Consider the following 18193-nt stretch of genomic DNA (forward strand, 5'->3'; position numbering starts at 1 on the left):
TGACAGGGTAGCTGGTACTCATCTGGGGTGGACTGAGGACCTTTTCCAGAAAACCAAACTTTCTCTTCCATACAGACCACGCTTGTGCTGCAAGAGAGAGAGGGGCAGGGGAGCAACGTGTTGCAGGCACCAAACTCGTGCCCTTCCTGCTGTCACCCAGCCTTCCTGCCAGCTCATCCCTTCTTGAGGGCAGGCTGCCTCTCCTCTTTGGAGTCCCCCTTCCTGACCGCTCCGCTACTGGCCCATGGGCTTGGTGGCTGGGGTCTTCATTCTACTGCTGGGCACTGAGGTGCCCCAAAGGAAGGTGCAAAAACCCATTGCTAGCAGCCGAGATACAGAGTCATCCTGGTACAGGTTTGCTCCAAATGGAGCACTGCTTGCTCTGTCTCCTCCTAGGGACCGGTGCAGAGCTTCAAGCTGACCCACAGTCTCTCTCTTGGTATTGTGCATGCCAGGTAGTTGTGGTGTTGTGTGCCAGGCAGCCTCTGTGGGTCAGGCAAGCAGGGTGTATAAAACACGTTATGAATAGCTTTAGAAACAGAAGTTATATAAGAAAATATAATACAATTGTAGCATAAGCTGAATGGCCTTTTCAGTTGCTAGCATTCGTGAGCTGCGTGCAAATGTTGAGTTTTCATCATTCGCTGCAATACTTGCCCAGGTCCACGCTTCTGCAGCAAACCCAGAAAGTTCTGTGTCTGCTTCCTTCCTTCCTGCAATTTTATATCAGACTCTGCTTCCTGCTTCTCACTAAATGCAAATGGTGATTCGTATCGTTGCAACCTGTCACGAGCATCTGTCCCCCACTGCCCTCTTGGTGATCTCTTTTGGACTTTTCAGCTGCACAGTGTCTTTCCTGGTTTGTATTTTAAACAGTATTGCTTGGTCATTTTCTGCAGCTTATGATTTCAGGTTTCTACAGAGACTGTAAGTGACATCTCTGGTTGTATTAACAGACCAGGAGAGAGGTCCGAAACAAGGACCATTTTTCCTTCATCCACTCCCCGCTGCTCATTCCCAGCACTTCAGTTTGTGTGTCTCAGAAACAGTTCCTGAAGTATTTCATTGTAACATGTTGGAGAGTAAATTACGTTATTGTGGTGATAGTCACTGAAGGACTTAGCCAAGTGACACTAAAGCTTCCTCAGACTTTCTGAATCCTACTGGTTCAGAGAAGCAATGCAGCCCCCATGGAGAATGCCATAGTTACCCTCATCAAAGCAGATGAGGAGAATGAATCACAAAACTAAAATTTAGTAGTGGCTTAGGTAAAAGTAACCTTAACTTTGTGGTGGTGTTCAGGCAGAGTGGAATTCAAATCAGAAATAGAGTATTAAACACACACACGCAGACACACACACACACACAAATATATATCTGAGCCAATTTCACAAAGCTGAAAGCAATTATGAGCCAGATCATTTGGGAGAAAGAACTTAAACAGAAAAAAAAAAAGTGAATCATAATTAGGAGTTTTTAAAGAACATTTTACTGGATACCAGAAACTTAAAATCAAAAGGAAAGTTGCACTGCTTAAAAATGTATTAATCTGGGTTAAGAGGAGGCATAAGCTATTCAGTCTTTCTCTGTCCAGATAGTGAAGAATGCACAAGAACAAAAGAAAGTGGAGGGGAGCAAGCTGTATTGTGCTAACCTATTTTGTACATCTGTGTATATGTATATAAAAAGCAATAAAAATAACGGCAACATAATAAAGTAATCGATAAGTATTGAGCAGAAGTTGAAAGCTCCAGTGGGCAGGTAGTTGGTAACACCACTGTGGTCCTGCATGGCCAGCTGGAACCACGAGTGGAGGCTCGCTCTGCCATTGAGCTCTTTGCCAGAGCTCCGCAGACTAACATCCGCCGTGAGTGATTAATTATGAGCAGCCCTCAAAGTGACCCTTTTGGCTTTGTGGGAAGCATTCCAGCTCCTGACGTTCCCAGACTTGCTCTGGTTACAGCCGCACAAAGGGTTTGTTTCACCGTTTTATCTGGGTTCGTTGCTTGTGGAGAAGTCATGCACCTTGTTGCCTGCCCAACTTATCCACACCACGCTTAGTACCAGTCAGATTTAGGGAAGAAGTTAAATACATTTAGCAAATTAGCCTGTTGATTAAGAACTTAGAAACAAAGTCACCGATGAGATAATACCAGCACACCACAGTTGCTGGGTACAGCTACCCACCACCTGTCTCCATAGGGACATCAGTGCCTCAGCTGATGGGAGGACCGACACTGCCTGCCGCATCTGAGAGCTTCTTAGTTTGTGGACTTCTGCCTGAGTCCATCATCTCTGCTGACTTTCTCCTCGAGGGAAACCTCTCTTTCCTTCTTGCTCAGAGCTGCTTCACTTGAATAAAAGACCAATCTTGCATCCCGGTTCCTCCTCCAACACAGATCCAGATGTTGAGCTCAAAGCAGCTCCTGTATCCTCCCTGGTGCTTTTTCCTGTTCTGGTCTCAGCAACGCAGCGTGGAAATGCAGGGGGGTCTCCTTCACCACCGCTCGATGCGTCTTCACTTTACACTCGTCTTGTGCCCTGTACTTGGTGAGCTTCTGCTGAAGGGGCTGCCTTGTCCACAGCACCTTGATCGCTGTATGACAGTATTTTTAGCGTGTGAATCATGAGAATAGTCACTGTTCATATACCTTACTAAGTTCCTAATCTTCAACTTTTACATGTTCTGTGGAGACTCTACATAACATACAAATAAAAGTGATGGATTTAGTATCTGAAACTCATTTCCCAGCTCACCTTCCCCCCTCTTGGCTAGTTTCTGGAGCCTGCATTACCATGGTTGCACAAGGGGATACAGAAAAGTTAACCAGCAGAGTTAAAGACAGTTTTTCAAGTTTATTAGGAACTAATGAATCCTAAAACCAACATTTGTTCATTACTGTATGGAAATAGTAGAATGGATAATAAAAAAAAAAAAAAAAAGAGAAGTATTCAGTGAACACTTCTGTTTGGTGTCTGGGAAGAGGCAAGATGATGCATCTTATTGCAGAATGATGAATTCTTCATATTCCAACTGTAATTAGGAAGCATATTAAACAGCAGGTAGGAGATTTAGACGTGTTTGAATCAGCAAGTCTGAATTATTTAATTCAGGAATTCTAGAAGATGTGGCCAAGGTCTTTCTGAAGTGTTGATGGTGACTGTCAGTTTTGGGATGGAGAGGACTTCTAGAGGGCTGAAGTTCATGGATTTCATGTGTCCACAGTATGAGAATGAAGCTGATGGATTGGAAAGGGCTCAGAGAATAGTTGTAAAGACAATGAAATGCTTGCAAAATGCACCTTGTAGTGAAAGATGTGAGGAGCTACATTTGTTTAGTTTATCGGAGAAAAGATTAAGAGATTATTTCAACACCATCTGTAAGTACCTATATAGAAATAAAAATTTGGTAATAGAGGGCTCTTTATCCGATAAAAATATACCAAGATCCAATGACGGGTAGCAGCAGCAAGACAATTCAGACTAGAAATAAGGTGCACATTTCAACAGTGAGGGTAATTAACCACTGGAACTACTTATCAAGAGTTGCTGTGATTTCTCTGTCACTGACAATATTCTAATCAAGATTAGAAGATTTGCTAAAAGATATGTTGTAGTTCAGACAGGAGTAAATTAGTGGAAGACCTGTGGTGTAATTTTATGCTATGCAGAAAAGATCAGACAATCAGAGGGCTCCTTCTGGCTGCTTCTGACTCCCTGTCCAGATGTGCTGTCGCTTGCTGTCCCGGAGGATTCGCCTCTTCCCCACACACCTCCGGCCGCTCGTCCCAGGCGGTGGAGCTGCACGGTGAGCAGACGAGGTGTGCTCCAGCGAGCTCCGTGGGCTTTGCACAGGCGCTTGGTTCGGGCAGAGCTCAGGCTGGAGAAGGACTGAGTAGCCGTGGCTGCCTGCGGTTCTCAGCGTGCGCTTGCTGCCTGAGGATTCTGCGGGGCAGCCGTCACTGCAGTACCTGTTCACAGGCTTCTCGGGTTTGCTGGGGTCCCACTAACTCTGTACGTGGAGTCAGCCACCATCTGAACCAGAGATGAGTCTGATGTGTTGGCTCGAGATGCCATGGTTTATCTCATGTGCCCCTGAGTCTTGGTTGGGAGATGGGATCATAAAATGGTAACTGTTTCCCATCCTGCTGCAGGCAGCTTGGGTTTTCAGTCCTCCCAGAGATGTCTGGACTATGCAGAGCTGTTTCTCCTGGCAGTTTGTACCCACCATGGATTAGCTTTGGTAGGGTGTTATATAGTCGGTTACCACGCGCATATGTCCAAAAATGTGCTCTCCAAAGGCAGTGCTAAGAGAGGAGGGAGGTTCCCCTGTGTCAGAGCATCTGTGAGGCCCAGTGAAAGGCAATGGCTCCCACCGTGTGCAAGCTGGCAGATCCTGATGGCCTTGCTAAGAAGCAGGGCTGGGAAACCTCGCTCGCCTGCCGTTTGGATCAGTGATTTCGCACAGACATTCGCTGTTGGCAGAGCTGGGAAGGACATCTGTCTTCCCACAACATGCCTCGCCATGACTGTGGGGCTGTATAGGTGCTTGGCGTTGTTGCCATCTCCCAAGGAGAGCTTGGAAGTTGTCTTTCAAATGACGTGTGTCCATCCTGGTGCTTCTGGTTGATAAGAGCTAGCCTATGTTTTTTGGCCTCGTTACTGGTAGGAATTGTCAAAAAGGAAGGAACTGACTATGTCCAGCAAAATAGCATGCAGTGCTTCGTTCAGAAAACCAACCTGACAGAGACTGTCCTGGCTCCAGACCTGCTCCGGGGGTGGGGGCAGCTCTGGGAAAGGCAGCCGCGGGGTGCTCCCAGGACAGCTGCATTCCTGCGCACATGGCAGCTGACCGCCCATTGACGGAGAGTAGTGAATTATGTCTTTACCAGCAGGGATTTCGCAGGCAGGCAGCTTAACCGGGCTCATTGGCTCTCATCTCCCCTCAAGAACCAGTTGGTTTCTCAGAACTGCGGAGTTTCCCACCAGCTGGAGGTAGGTACCCGTCCAGCCCGCTCCGCACAGCCCCGGCGCGGTGTATTGGGGTCCTGAGCAGCCGCGGCTGCCCCTTGCCCACGGCTTTCGGGGAGGCTTTGAGACGTGCTCTGGCTGCGGACGCCAACAGAGTATTTGAGAGTCAGTACGCTAAGGTGACTTGCAGTAATTCTGATTTTTATTTGGAATAAGTGACGATCAGTTGGCAACAAGTACCTTATAGTTTTGGTTAATGGGTAGTGGTAACCGATGACTCTTGGGGACGTGGTTTGGCAGATAGTGAATGGCATTAATCAGCAGCGTGCTGTTGGCCTACTGCAGTACAAGAAAAAAAAGGGTTTGCTTCATGCCAGGGTGTCCTGACCCCATCCTGGGGTGACCTCCATCACCATCTCATGCCCTGCAGCTGGCAGTCTCTGCTGCTACATAGTGTGGCAGCAGCGTCCCTCTTCATGTGCCAGAACAGGGCCTGGCACTTCAGAGAAAAGATCTGTGTTGTCCCTGGCCGTAAAACAAGGGGGAATTCCCAAACTGCCATCCAACTTGTGCTTCTTTGAAATTCAGCATACCCCTGTTCCCCCAAACGAACTCGGTTTCTTCCACGTTGTCAGGGCCCCGTAGCAGCCACCCGTCTGCCCCAGGAGAGCAGTGCTGACATGGGGATGGACAGTCAGTCACTCCTCACAAAAACAGAGCTATGGGCAATTGTCTGTCCGTGCCCTTAGCTCTGCAGGGCCTAGGGGAAGTCATGGGGTGCAGACGGTCAGGGATCTATGCCTTCATGTTTCTGGGAGGCAGAAGAACATGCAGGCAGTCTTAGCTGAGATGAGGTACCCAGCCAGCCTCTCACCTTCTCCAAAGACACCTGCCACCGCTGCCTCAGCCTGTGCTAGTGGTGGCTTCGTACACAGATGAAGAGCACATTGGGCTATTCCAGCTGGAAGATGATGGAACCTGAACTGAGGCCAAGCTGTATCCACAGGATGAGGCCCAGTCATCTGCTCAAGCAAAAACAGTGACCCCATCCATGAGTACTTATGCTGTGCCAGAACAGAGCCCCAGTGAAGGAACTGAGAGCGAAGCTTGCTCCAGACAGTGGCAACTGGTTCAGAAGTCTGTGCCTTCGGTTTTCATGGGAGCTGAAACTAACTTCTCAAAGTGTTTCCTCTGCTACCAACTCACTTTGCCGTGCATGACTTGGTCGTCACGTCCAACCAAGCCATCCTGACTGCAGTAGCGTAGTTGGTGTGGAGAAACACAGACGGAGCAGAATTTAGCTGCCATCTGACCATTCTCCTGTTGGCCACATTTTAATGTTGAATAAATCCAGCAAGAGACAGCTCTTTCTTTGAGTTATCGCCAGGCAGGGGTCTGAGGGTGTGAAAACATTTTTGTATAGCGGTCTGCTGTGTGCATTGGCCAAAGGAGAATGAGTCCTTGGGACCCTGTCCCCTTTCTCAGGAGAGATGCTGAAGCAGTCTCTCTTCCCTGTCCTGGCCAGACTGCAGACACTCAGCACCCAGGACATGTGCATCAAGGAGACATCTGGCTTCACCGGGAGCTGGTGCAGAAGTGGGTGTCGGGTGCTGGTGGTAGGAGGTAGAGCTGATGTGTCACAGCTTGATTTCTTCAGTGCTGGTCAGGTTATTGTATGTTCGAGGAAGAGAAGGAAGTAGTCCTTTCCTCAGTGAAGATGTCAACAATGTAGGTATTTCTGTATTACTCCTGTTAAAAAAATGTGAGACTTAGCATGTCCGTACACTTTGTGTTGCTACTCCTGGCAGCTTGCAGTCATTCAGGACTGCAGACTGTAGGATGTGGGCAGGTGGGTGAATAGGATTGGTAGGAATCGGGTTGACATAGTGCTGAGGGATCTGGTGGAGTTGAGAACGGTCAGTGTGAGGACTGGATGATCTTCAAGGTCTTTTCCAACCGAGATCATTCTGTGATTCTGAATGGAAAGCCACCTTTCTTTTCTGTACATGGAATTAGTTTTTTTCAAGGTGGTAGGTTGTACATGCGGATCTAGGTGAGGTGTCATACCAGCTCTGTGCAGGAAGTGCGTGTGTCTCCCGGTTACACAAGCCATACCTCTTCTTGCGCATGTGGGATACATTCAATTTCCCAGCCTCGGTGGTGGTGTGATTCGGTCGTGCTGTGGAGAGGCAATACTGGCAGAACTCCTTCTCCTTCTCCTCTGGTGTTCCCAGTAAAGAGCCCCAGCCTAGTGCATTCTTGCCATTAGGGTGCAATCCAAATCCCATGGAAAACAGTACATACTTTCTCAGGATTTTCTGAATCAGACCCATTAGTTCCAGAGTACATGTCTTTGCATTTTGACTAAATAAATTTTGTTGTGGTTTTGTTAGCTCACTTCTCAAAATCATCTAGTCCTGCATGCCATATTCATTGCCAAAATACTGACAATGCTTTCAACTTAATGTCACCAGGAAATTACACCAGAACCCATGTACTATTTTGTGAAATTGCTGTTGAAAATACTAAATTTGTCCAAAGATTTGTTCAAAAATCCTCAAGTGATGCTGCAAATGATCTCCTTCCCAACTGATGGTACCCTTTTTTGCTAACTCACCTTTATCCAGTTCCCTGTGCATCCCCACCTTCATGAAGAATTTCTGTTTTGCTTTGATTCAAGTGTTTTACTGAAGCGGCCAGGCTGCCACACTTCATGCTTAGAAAGATGACGTTCTGGTTTTAGGTCATTTTCCATTTACTGCCATGTCATCAGTTAGGCTTTACTTAAAAAGGCTTCACAAAGCTTTGCCTGCTGGTGTGGTCACACTAACATGTCTCCATGATTCTCTTTTTTGGGGGATTTTGAAGAAATAGTGATTGGGAGAGCTTTGCTTGAGGGACTGTCCGCAGGGTCAGGGAGAGTTCAGTGCCTGGAGGCTTTGGCTTAGAGAGGCAGTTAGTATTTTATTCACCTTTCACTTTGTTTGCCCAATTTAAAGGGAACATACCCAGCAACTGCCAGTGGTGTCACTTCCAAAGAGACACAATTCCTGAGAGCTCTCACCTTGTTGCGACCCCCTTGCAGATCTCTGGGACAAACCGTCGTCGTGCAGCCCAGAGGTCTGTGAGCCAAGTGAGCGGCCAGGCTGCCAGGACGTTTCTCTGCAGCTGGGTGACTCCAGGCAGCTGGTGTCAAGTGCAGGGAGCTCCTGGAGAGATGACGGAGGCTGATAGAAGCTGTTCCTGGAAGTTGTAGCAGCACCGTTTCATTTCAAAATGAAATTTCCAAATCGGCACCGCTGCTTCGCAGCTCATACTGCTTGGCAAGGCCGGTGGATTCGGGAGGTGGCAGTCGCACATCCCTGGTGCTGGTCAGGGCTGAGGCACTTGGGTGTTTGTGGCAAGGGGTGGAGGTGCAAGGGGCAAATCTGGGCTCCCTGGGGCTCTGCGGGACTTTTCCCTCTGTGGCAGAAGCTTGTCCCGAGCACTCCGCGCTCCTGCTGTTTGCCTCCCTCTCCTCCACAGCTGTGCCGATGGACACGTGCTGTGTGTGCCGCTGGGCTGGGGGCTAGCAGGCACTGCCTGAGCTCTGGGGGCAGCCTGTTCCATCCTGTCCCAGCCCGTCCCATCTTGTCCCAGCCCAGCAGTGCGGTCCCCAGGACCCAGCTCTTCCTGGTCCCGGGAGAGCAGCGTTGTCCCTGCTCCAGTGGCAGCAGGCTCCCTCCCACGAGGAGGCGAGAGGAGATGGATGCGGCAGTCAGGAGCAGAGCGCCAGCTAATTACCCTTCCGAGTGTGTCTTGTAAATTAAGGGCTAATTAGAGGCAAAGTCAGTGTCATGGTTTTACACGTGTTTCTGTGGCGCTGAACGAGGGGAGGGAGGGGGAGCGTGCGGCAGCCGGGCTGGAGGCAGACGAGCCAGCAGCTCTGCTGCTCCTGCCCCACGGGCAGGGCCCCAGCAGCTCAGGGTTGCCCACCGTGGCCTTTGTGTCAGCGCTGCCGGGGCAGGCAGGGTCTGCAGGCAAGGCTACGGAGAGTCCCGACACAGTGCAGCAGAGAAAGGGGGGTTTTTTGGTCCAGGGTGGGTACGTGGAGAAGGAGGGGGAATGAAAGGTGCTGACAGGCGGCAGACGTGCCTGGTGCAAGGCTGATGGCCTACATCACCCCTCCATTCAGTACACGCCTCGGATCTGCCTTCTGTAGGGGGGGATTTGGGCTTCTTGAGCTGTTGTTTCAGGCACTCTGCAGCCTCAGGAAACACTCAGGCACTAGTGACATTTGAATCCCATTTCTTAGGTTTTTGTGGAAACAGCAGGGACAGAACTGTAACTTTATGTACAAAATCTGGGGCTCCACCTGGGATTTTATGGGGCTCTGCTCTCTGTGGAGGCGGGCTGAGCACTGGAATACATTGCCCAGCAAGGCTGTGCAGTCTTCCTCCTTAGAGATACTCAAAAATCATCCAGACACAGCCTCGGGCAAGTGGCTCTGGGTGACCATGCTTGAGCAGGGGCTGGACAGGACGAGTTCCCTTCCAACCTCAGCCAGGCTGGGATTCTGTGAGACCAGAATGAGATTGGTTTTACGCAGTAAAGACACAGTCTGGTGAGCTGCCCTGGCTGTAGCAGATCCAGCTGGGGACCTGCTCCTGCAAGTGTCCATCTGCTCTCCAGCCTGTTTCTGTGAAAAGATCCCACTTACATCCCAGCCCCTCAAAACAAGTTGCTGGGTTTCTCTTAGCCCGGCTCCTTGCATGGCCACAGGGTGATCGGCTCTGGCGGGGCTGGAGCAAGCGGACAGGTCAGGCTGTGGGTGCACGTCTCCTCAGCCAGGCACGCCGCGGCCGGAGCCCTTCAACGAGCCCTGCCTTCATCCATGGCCAGAAGGGCTGGTGCGGGAGTCCCAGCTCAGCATCTGTGCCTCCAGGCGTGGAAGGAGGAAACTTCAGAGTAGGCTTCAGAGTAGGGAAAGGGACCCTTTGCTGGCCCCTGAGCTCCCAGAGCACTTGCTCTGCGGTGGCTGGAGCTGAATGCCCTAAGGGAAGGCACAGGAAAGTGCTTGTAGTGGGCAGGTGTAGGGTAGTGCCTCTGGGGCAGCATCATTCTCCTTAACAGATTGTCTGCAGCCTTGAACAGCAAGATTTTTGCTCCCTGTCAGAACTGCTCTGTTTACTATTCTGAAAATTTTGGATATTCTTGTAATCCAGAAACACTTGACCCATTTTGAATCACTGAGCGATCTTGTCTTCTGTGACAGCCTCTAGTTCCAAAACCACTTCTTTCTTGGGGGTCTGAGCTCCTGGGCTCAGCTCTGGGGGTTTCCAGCTAGTGGGAAGAGGCATTTCCACCCATGATCCCCGCCTTACAGTTGTCTGTTGCCCTGTGTGTCCGTTTGTCATCCTCCGGGTGATTTTCCGTTCAATCCTAGTGCCTCCAACAGGGTTGTATTTCCTGCTAGGGACCCGCAAGGAGCGAAGTTAAGGAGTGAGGGTGGGCATGCTGGCTACGGGGTGAGTTTGTGTTTGTCCAGCTGCCTGAGGCTATAGTGAAAATTGTGAGTGGACCGTGAACTCCAGCTGCAAAATCTGGCTGGAGGGGGAAGCTGTGTGCCAGGATGCCTAGCTCTGCATCCCAGGGTGCTGTGCTGAAATCCATCATGCTGGGTGTCCCCCCGAGAAGTGGTGTGTGCTGGGCAGTGCTCTGTTCTCCACATCTTTCAGGGGTGATGTGCTGGCACCCCTTGGGAGAGGAGAGCCAGACAGAGCCTGTCCTGATACAGAGCATCAGGTACAGGACAGCTTTTCCTTCCTCCACCGTGCTTCAGAGCAGCAGTCGGTCTGTGGTAAACTCGTGTCTCTCTTGCAGGTGCTCCCCACTCGACCAGCAGTACCTCCCTGCACTCGGAGCGCTCCATCAGCGGCATCAACCTGGTGGGCTTCAGCTCAAAGCCAGACGGCATGCACCAGCGCTCCTACTCCGTCTCCAGCGCGGACCAGTGGAACGAGGCCGTGGCTATCCCCGGCAGCTGCCCCAACCCCTGTAAGTAGCACTTCCGACCCCGCTCCCCTCAGCGGCAGCAGGTGGGGAGGCTTATCTTGGGGATGGGGCCATCCTGAGCTCGGCCCCGTGGCTGCGAGCCCCGAGTTTGCTCATGGGTGTCTGATACAGCCTCTGGGGCCTTGCTGGGTCTGCACACCTTTGTGAGGGTCAGCTGGCAGTGTCCAAACCGGGGGGAGAAGCTCTCCTGCCCACCACGGTAAAGCAGTCTCCCTCCAGCCAAGGGATGCTGCTCTGCAGGCCGACTGCTCGGACCTCTCTCCACTCTCCGCTCACTGTGCAAGGGGTAACTGCTGCCTTCCCCCGTCTCTGCTCCTTGTCAGCACCCCCAGCTCCCAGATTTTGGGGCAGTTAAACGAATAGGAGTAATTCCTGTCTCTGGAGCACACACTGAGCACGGCCCGCCCCCTCCCCCCACGCTCACTCGCTCTCTGTGATGTTTCAGGACAGTTGAGTGAATTAAAATAATTCATACATTTCCCAACGTAGCCACTTTGCCGAATTGGAAAATAAATGCTTTTGTGCTGCATTCATCACTCCTTCGTTCCTGGCTCTGCCGCCGCACTAAAAAAGCAGTTAAATGCACATCAAGAGTGGAGGAGCCATTTCCATGCCTGCTCGCCCCTTGTAGTTCTCATTAGCGCGGCAGCCGCCCCCCCGCTCGGTCCCAGGGGCTTTCGCAGTTTAAAGAGAGCCTCTTTATGATCATTACCGGAGTCCGACTGTGCGGGCGCCATTTGCAGCTGAGGAGGCTCCTCATTTGTAACTGTGAAAAACTATCAATTTCAGCGCGCCTGATGCAGCGGCTCCATCATTGGCCCCATCAGCTCCCTGCTGGAAGCGAATTAATCAGACTGTTACTGCTGATGGGGCAGCGCAGGCGACGGGAGCGGAAGGGCGCAGCTCTGAGCATTAATGTGCCGGCGGCCCCCCTTCCCCTTCGCCTCGGACACAGGGTGCAGTGGGACAGTCTCTGCTTCCCCCAGCGCCGGAGGAAGTGGGGTGCGAGGGCGGGGGAACCACCGCTCCGCGCGCTGCTTTGGACACGGGGGCGTCTGCTGGGGGAGAGGGGTGCCCCCACCGCAGGCAGCACCTCGCCCTGCCCACGGGATATGTGGGCGCAGGCAGCAGGAGCCGAGTGTGCCGACTGCCGAGCGTGCCCCTGTGCTGAATTTTGCCCCTGTGCTGGGTGAATTTTGTGGTGCAGCCTTTCCGGTCAGCGGGTGTCTGCCTGTATGGTCTCTGTCCTCAGGACCCATCATGGCAGGTCTTGTCCTCCTCCCAACAGCCCCGCTGCGGAGCCCAGGGCCTGGCGTGGCCGCGGTGTGCGTTCTGCCTGCCCCGGCTCTGGCCTGAGTGTTGCACCAGAATAAGCAGTTACCTCTTGATGCAACATAACCCGGAGGCTGACATGAAACGGGAGCAGAGATGCTGCTGCTTCTCCCCGGGACGTGGAGGGATGAGATGTTGGCTCGGTGTTAATTGTATGTCTCGAGCTGCTTGTCTGCTCTCGGGTCCCGCTGCACCCCGAGCCCTGTGGGTCAGCCCTGCCTTGTGTTAGTGGTCCACAGACACGTCACTGGGCCAGCTGTGGCGAAGGGCAACTGGCCCGGCTGCCCTGGGGGCCTCCTGGAGCAGCCTCACAGTCCGTCACTGCTGCACTGGCAGGGAAAGCAGCTATTTCGTACCTCCCAGCATCTTGTCTGCCATCCAGAGGACCATGCGGGGCTGTCGGGGAAGGGCTGGGGCAGGCTGAGCCCCTGGAGCAAAGCTCTGGCGCCAGGGAGGTGGCGAGCAGCTCACTGGGCTCCCGTCCCCATGGGCTGGAGCAGCCCTGGGCTGCGCACACACCGGGCTGCCGGCAGAAGAAGTGGGTTCTTGGCATCACGAAGGAGATGGCTTTTTGGGGGAGAGCAGGTGTCCCAAGCCAAGCAGCACATCTGCCCCTCTGCTGCAGGGCTGACCTGAGCCAAAATCGGTGTGCCTCGCACCCACGCCTGAACCCCAACTGTGCCACCGCCTCTGGGCAGCCAGGGTCTGAGTTCCGCGCTGTGTGCCCCACTCTGAATGGCAGGGCCAGGGGAGGAATATTTCTCTGCTCAGAACAGACTTGCAGATGTGGGCAGAGGGTGCAGGCTGCCCTCCTGGCTCCTGGGGATGGGCTGCCTCCTCCAGTTGTGCCCCGGAGAGCACATGGAAGAGGGGCGGGATGGCTCATGTCAACGTGCTTCGGCACATTTTTTGTTTGTCCTTTATGGAAGGATGTCTGCGGCCCACCCAGGGGCTGCCCCTAGGTTTGGAGGGAGGAACCAGGAGGTCCTACGCGTTCCTGCGGTGAGGTGGGGGTCTGGAAGTCCTTGGGTGCGTCAGAGAAGCTCGCTTCTGTCCTGCTGGGGAAAGAGGGAGAGCAAGCAATACCTGATCCTGTAGAGGAAGCGTGTTTCACATTCTGCCCCCACCCCATTGCAGTCCCTTCCCCATCCCACCGGGGGCCCTGGAAGCTCCCAGCTCTGTGGCTTTAGGTGCTGGGCAGCCAGAGGAGCGGGGACATGGGCAATCTCTGCTCCACGGAGTGGAGGCTCACTGCTCACCACTGCAGGCTCACCGCAGCCCGCGGGCGCCTTGGCGGGAGCTGCAGGAACACACGAAGCCTCACACTGAGCCTGGAGGGGGACAGGATGGCGGTGGTGTGTGGTTTGGCCCAGGAGGCATCCTGGTGAGCAGGTGGGCAGCAGAGGTAGGCTGGATGCACCACGTGTAGCCTCAGACGAGAAAGTTCAGGTCCCCTGCGACATCCAGGCTAGGAGATGAAGGTGCCTCACACCTGCTCTAAGCGCAATCCTGAACAGTATCAGTAATTTATATTTATAAAACTTGAGTCTGATTTTATTAATTTATCTCTCTTAATTGTCAAGGGTGAACTATTTCCCTGTGGATAAATAGCAGCAGAAACACCCTACTTGTGTGTGTCAAACGTAGTAGAAACCAGAGGTGGAAGAGCTCTGATTGCTGTGTCCTCTCCCAGCCTGGCGATGGGGTACACTGGCTGCACACCAGACCTCTCCATCCCTCTGTTGGATGTTTGTCTTGCCACACAGACCCCCCCCCCCCAGAGACTGTCTGACCGAACCAGGCTGACATGGGAGAGCAGAGGCTAAGCTTGGTGTGGGAGAAGGGCTTGCCAAGTCCCAGGCAGTCCCCACTGCTGGAGGGTGCTGCCCTTGTTAGACGCCGTGATTGCTTGCTTAATTTCAGGTGCCACGAAACATGGAAATTGGAGGTTAGGGCTTGATGGGAGACACTGGGTTGTTGCAAAGAGGACGACAAGTTGCCCAGGATGGAAGTGGGCTGGGAGTGGAGCTGCCATACGTGCCCTGTGGGTGGGTGGACACTGGAGAGGCAGGAGTGTATTTCGGAGAGGGTTAACAGTGCAGCGAGGGCTCCTGCGCCTCGTTGCCTTCCCCGGAGTCTGCATTTTTATGCTGATTGGAAGCCTGCGCTGTGTGTGCTGCTGAAATTGAATGTCAGGCTTTTGATTTTGTTGCTGGTCTCTAATGAAATTTGACATTTAATGGTGAGTGCAGCGGCAGCGTGTGTGTGTGTGATCGGAGCTTGATTAGCGCGCTCTAATTGACAGTAATTAGGCAGCTCCCTGATTGTTTCTAATTCTGCTATTAATTGTAAGGAACAGTATGATTGAGGATAAATTTGGTGCGTTGCTGCTGGGGATGCAGCTTCTTCAGCTCCGTATCGGAAGCCTATTGAGACCATCATGCTTAGGTTCCTAAGTGTGGCAACCCCAGTCACCTCGTCTGGCAGAGCGGTGCTGTGGGGGATTGATGCTTCTGCAGTGTCACTGCAGATCCCGGGACCTGGCTTTGCACCTCGGGAAGCCGAGAGCCACCTCCTGGGACCATCCCTTCCCAAAACACACGCATCGCCCTGTGAGGGCACCGCCGCAGAGCGGTACATGCAGGGATGTGTGCTGAGGGCTTGGCGTGTCAGGCTGCCCCCGGTGATGCCGCTGTGCTTGTCCCAGCTACACGGATGCCAGCGCTGTCTCTGTGTGATCATCCTGGATGAATCCCAGCGCAGAGCGTGTCCAGCCTGACCCTGCCCAAGGAGCCTGCCAGCCCTGAGCCGCAGCGGGCGTCGGAGCTGCCCCGTGCACGGGGCTGAGCGCAGGTGCTGTCCCGTCTCCTGGGGCCGTGCGTTTTGAGCCAGGCGGGGCACCAGGGCTGTCTCCAGGATGCTTGGTTGTCTCATTCTAGAGCAGACTGTCACTGTCTTGCTGTACATTACTTTCTTTATCTTTGTTCCCAGCTAACGGTACTGCCGATTCTCTCAGCTCCAGCCCGAACATTTCCAGTGCTGCCAGCCCGAAGCTGGAGCCGCCTCCATCGCCACATGCGAACCGGAAGAAGCATCGCAGGAAAAAGAGCACAGGGACGACTCGGCCTGACGGCCCCAGCACGGCAGCAGAAGGTAGGAAAGGTTTCTGCCTGGGGGGCAGCTCTGCCAGCTCAGAGCATGGGTCATCCAGGAGCCCTGTCGTGGGGCTTGCAGTGCTCATCGTCTGAGCCAGCTTGTGCTTGAGTGGAAAGGAGCAACCAGCTCCTCTTGATCTGCCCTCAATTCCTCACCTGCAGTGGAAGCAGGGCTGCCATCACGCCCGTGACTGCACATACTATTAGTGGTAATAATTACAAACTGTATTAGCAGAGCTGAGAGCGCACCACATAGTTAAGGCATGCTTAACTATGCTTAAGGTGTGCAGACACTTTCTACCACAACAAAGAACCTATTTCTGTTGGCTTGTAAATCTGACAAACTTCCATCAATTTAAAAGACCTATGCTGGCCATCTGCCTCAAGCTGAGGGTCTTTTGGAAAAGTTTATCTACTTCAGGAAACCAGTTGAAGACTGCTTTGCCTATGCTAAAAGTACTGATGGTTTTTCTGTTGAGAAATTTGGGTGTGTCTGCGGTTTCTGAAGAGGGACCCAAAGCTTGGCAGGGAGCCAGAAGGCATAGGGAAGTCCATTTTGATGTGAAAAGCCATCCAGATTTGTCCAGGTAGAGATTAGCTTGGCAACCATGTTCTCCAAAGCCTGCATTATGGTTAGCCTCTGTGGAAGAAGTGATCCTCAGTCTTTAAGATCTGACTTTATCCTAGGTCATCCTGTCCCACAGCACTCAATAAGCTTTTGTAGTAAACCAAAATAAAGATTTACTTCAGATGTCAAGGCAGGGGGAGAGGGGTTAAGTACAAGTGTCTGAAAGTAATGGCTACTGTAGACCAAACCAGAACATTTTAGGCTGTGCCTAACAAAGCATGTTGCGACTGTCCTGGCGTCTTTCTCCAAATCACACGTCAGCCTGTAGACCTGCAGCCCAGGTTTCCCATGGCAGAACAACTCTTTGTGAGTTCTCACTCTTAGAAACATTATGGTGATGATCTGCAGAGGAGTGTGGCAGTTCTGTTGTTCAGTCTTTTCTGTTATAGTTATCTTCATCTGAAAACCACTGTGTTTAGGAAAGAAGTCCTCTTTGCAGTGGTTGATTCAGGCCACTGCTGCGTTCTTACTGACGGGTGTATGTTGACTCTTCAGACACATTACTGCCCTTCCCACATCAGCTCTCAGTTTGCAGTTCTCAGTCCAGTGCTTTGGCAGAAACAGAAACGACTATTCTTTATATGTCTGAAAAGTGGGATACCAAAGAGTAGAATGACTTTGCACCTACACGTGTGACTAAGAAAGCGTGTGCTGAAGTGATGTGTCCCATCCTGTAAATAATACTCCAAGAGAGTACTGGAGAGAGTTGTAAAGAAGGTCCCAAAACTGATGTGGGTCTGATGAACGTATTTATGATGTGGACATGAAGGTATTCACCTTACCAGAACGAAGACTGAGAAGCGAAGGGCTGATGTTTTGAGTACTTAGAGAGAAAAACGTCTGGTCCTGCAAGGCTGTTCAACATAGCTGATGGGGGCGTGACAAGGTGCAGGGGCTGGGATCTCAAGTAACACAAAATTGAATACAATTTCTTAGCTGAAAAGGCAATCAAGTGGAATACTTCTATGAAGTAGTAATGTGGTCTAACCACTGCTCAAAGTCTTAAAATTAAATGAGTTACTTTTCCACAAGACACGTGTGATCTGGCCCATGGCAGAATTCCCTGACCTCTGCATCCACGTGGGCAGACCAGGTGACTGTCACCCTCCTCCTTGAATGCCCAGTCCATGAATCTTCGAGCCATCCGAGTTTTTCTCTCATTTCATAGTGAGTTTTTTCAGACACATGCTCACTCTTGCTGTCCTGCCCTGTTTGGCAGTATCCCTGGAAGGTGGAGTGACCAAAGCTGCACACAGTGATGACGTGGTGCCACGTGATGTGTACGAGGGCATTTTCTGTTACTCCCTGCCCTGGTCCTTGACCATGGTGGTGTGCTGGGCAGAGGTCTTGTGCTGTCTGCAGTGATATCTGTGTCCTGTCTTGGGTTCATACAGTTAATTTAGAGCCCTGTCAGGTGGTGGAGTAATGTAATTTTTTCCCACAATGTGCATTACTTCGCATTTATCAACATGGAAGTTCATTTGCCAGTGAAGTGTCAGTTACCAAACTTCATTTGTCACTGCACAGACCTTGCACACAGTTGCTCCTCCCGCTGCCGGAAGCCTCTGGCACCAGAACCGGGAGCAGGAAAAAATACCTCCGCGGTGATGCGCAGTATTGCTGCTGCTGGGACGTGTGCGGGTGTGGATCACCCGCTGCGGTGGCGCGGCAGAGCCAGGAGAGGCACGGCAGGGCGGAGGGGGTATCTGTGATCTGAAATCACGTGAGCAAGCTGACCCACTTGTCTCCAGCTTGGACCCCATCTTTCCAAGTCCCCGTGGCCTTCGTCAGTCAGGCAGTGGGTACCGTATCCACTGGCTCGGTGCTGTTGTTGGGCAGAGGTGGCCAGAGCCGGCTGCTCCCAGGCTTGCACTAGGTCAGAGTGGTGCCACCCAGTGTCCCCCCCGTGGGGTATTGTACAATGGGTTTTCTGGCTGTTTGCTTGGCTTTTCAAAAACTGTATGTATTTTTTATGTCTTCTATGTATTAGAAAACTGATCCGATTGCAAAACAGGGTCCGATGGCAAAGGCTGGGTCAGTTTGGCCATCCTCC

At 52.1% G+C, this 18193-nt stretch overlaps 1 protein-coding gene across 2 annotated transcripts in view; it reads left to right on the forward strand.

The window, feature by feature from the left end:
• AGAP3 (ArfGAP with GTPase domain, ankyrin repeat and PH domain 3) overlaps positions 1 to 18193 on the forward strand; it is a 148589-nt gene that overhangs the window by 115507 nt on the left and 14889 nt on the right. For both annotated transcript variants that reach the window (XM_074842602.1, XM_074842594.1), the window contains exons 12-13: positions 10834 to 11007; positions 15349 to 15510. In XM_074842602.1, the coding sequence (XP_074698703.1) occupies positions 10834 to 11007; positions 15349 to 15510 (336 nt within the window). The remainder of the gene's footprint in view (positions 1 to 10833; positions 11008 to 15348; positions 15511 to 18193) is intronic.

The sequence above is a fragment of the Strix aluco genome, chromosome 1 (genome assembly GCF_031877795.1).
Source record: "Strix aluco isolate bStrAlu1 chromosome 1, bStrAlu1.hap1, whole genome shotgun sequence".
NCBI classification, from domain to species: Eukaryota; Metazoa; Chordata; class Aves; order Strigiformes; family Strigidae; genus Strix; species Strix aluco.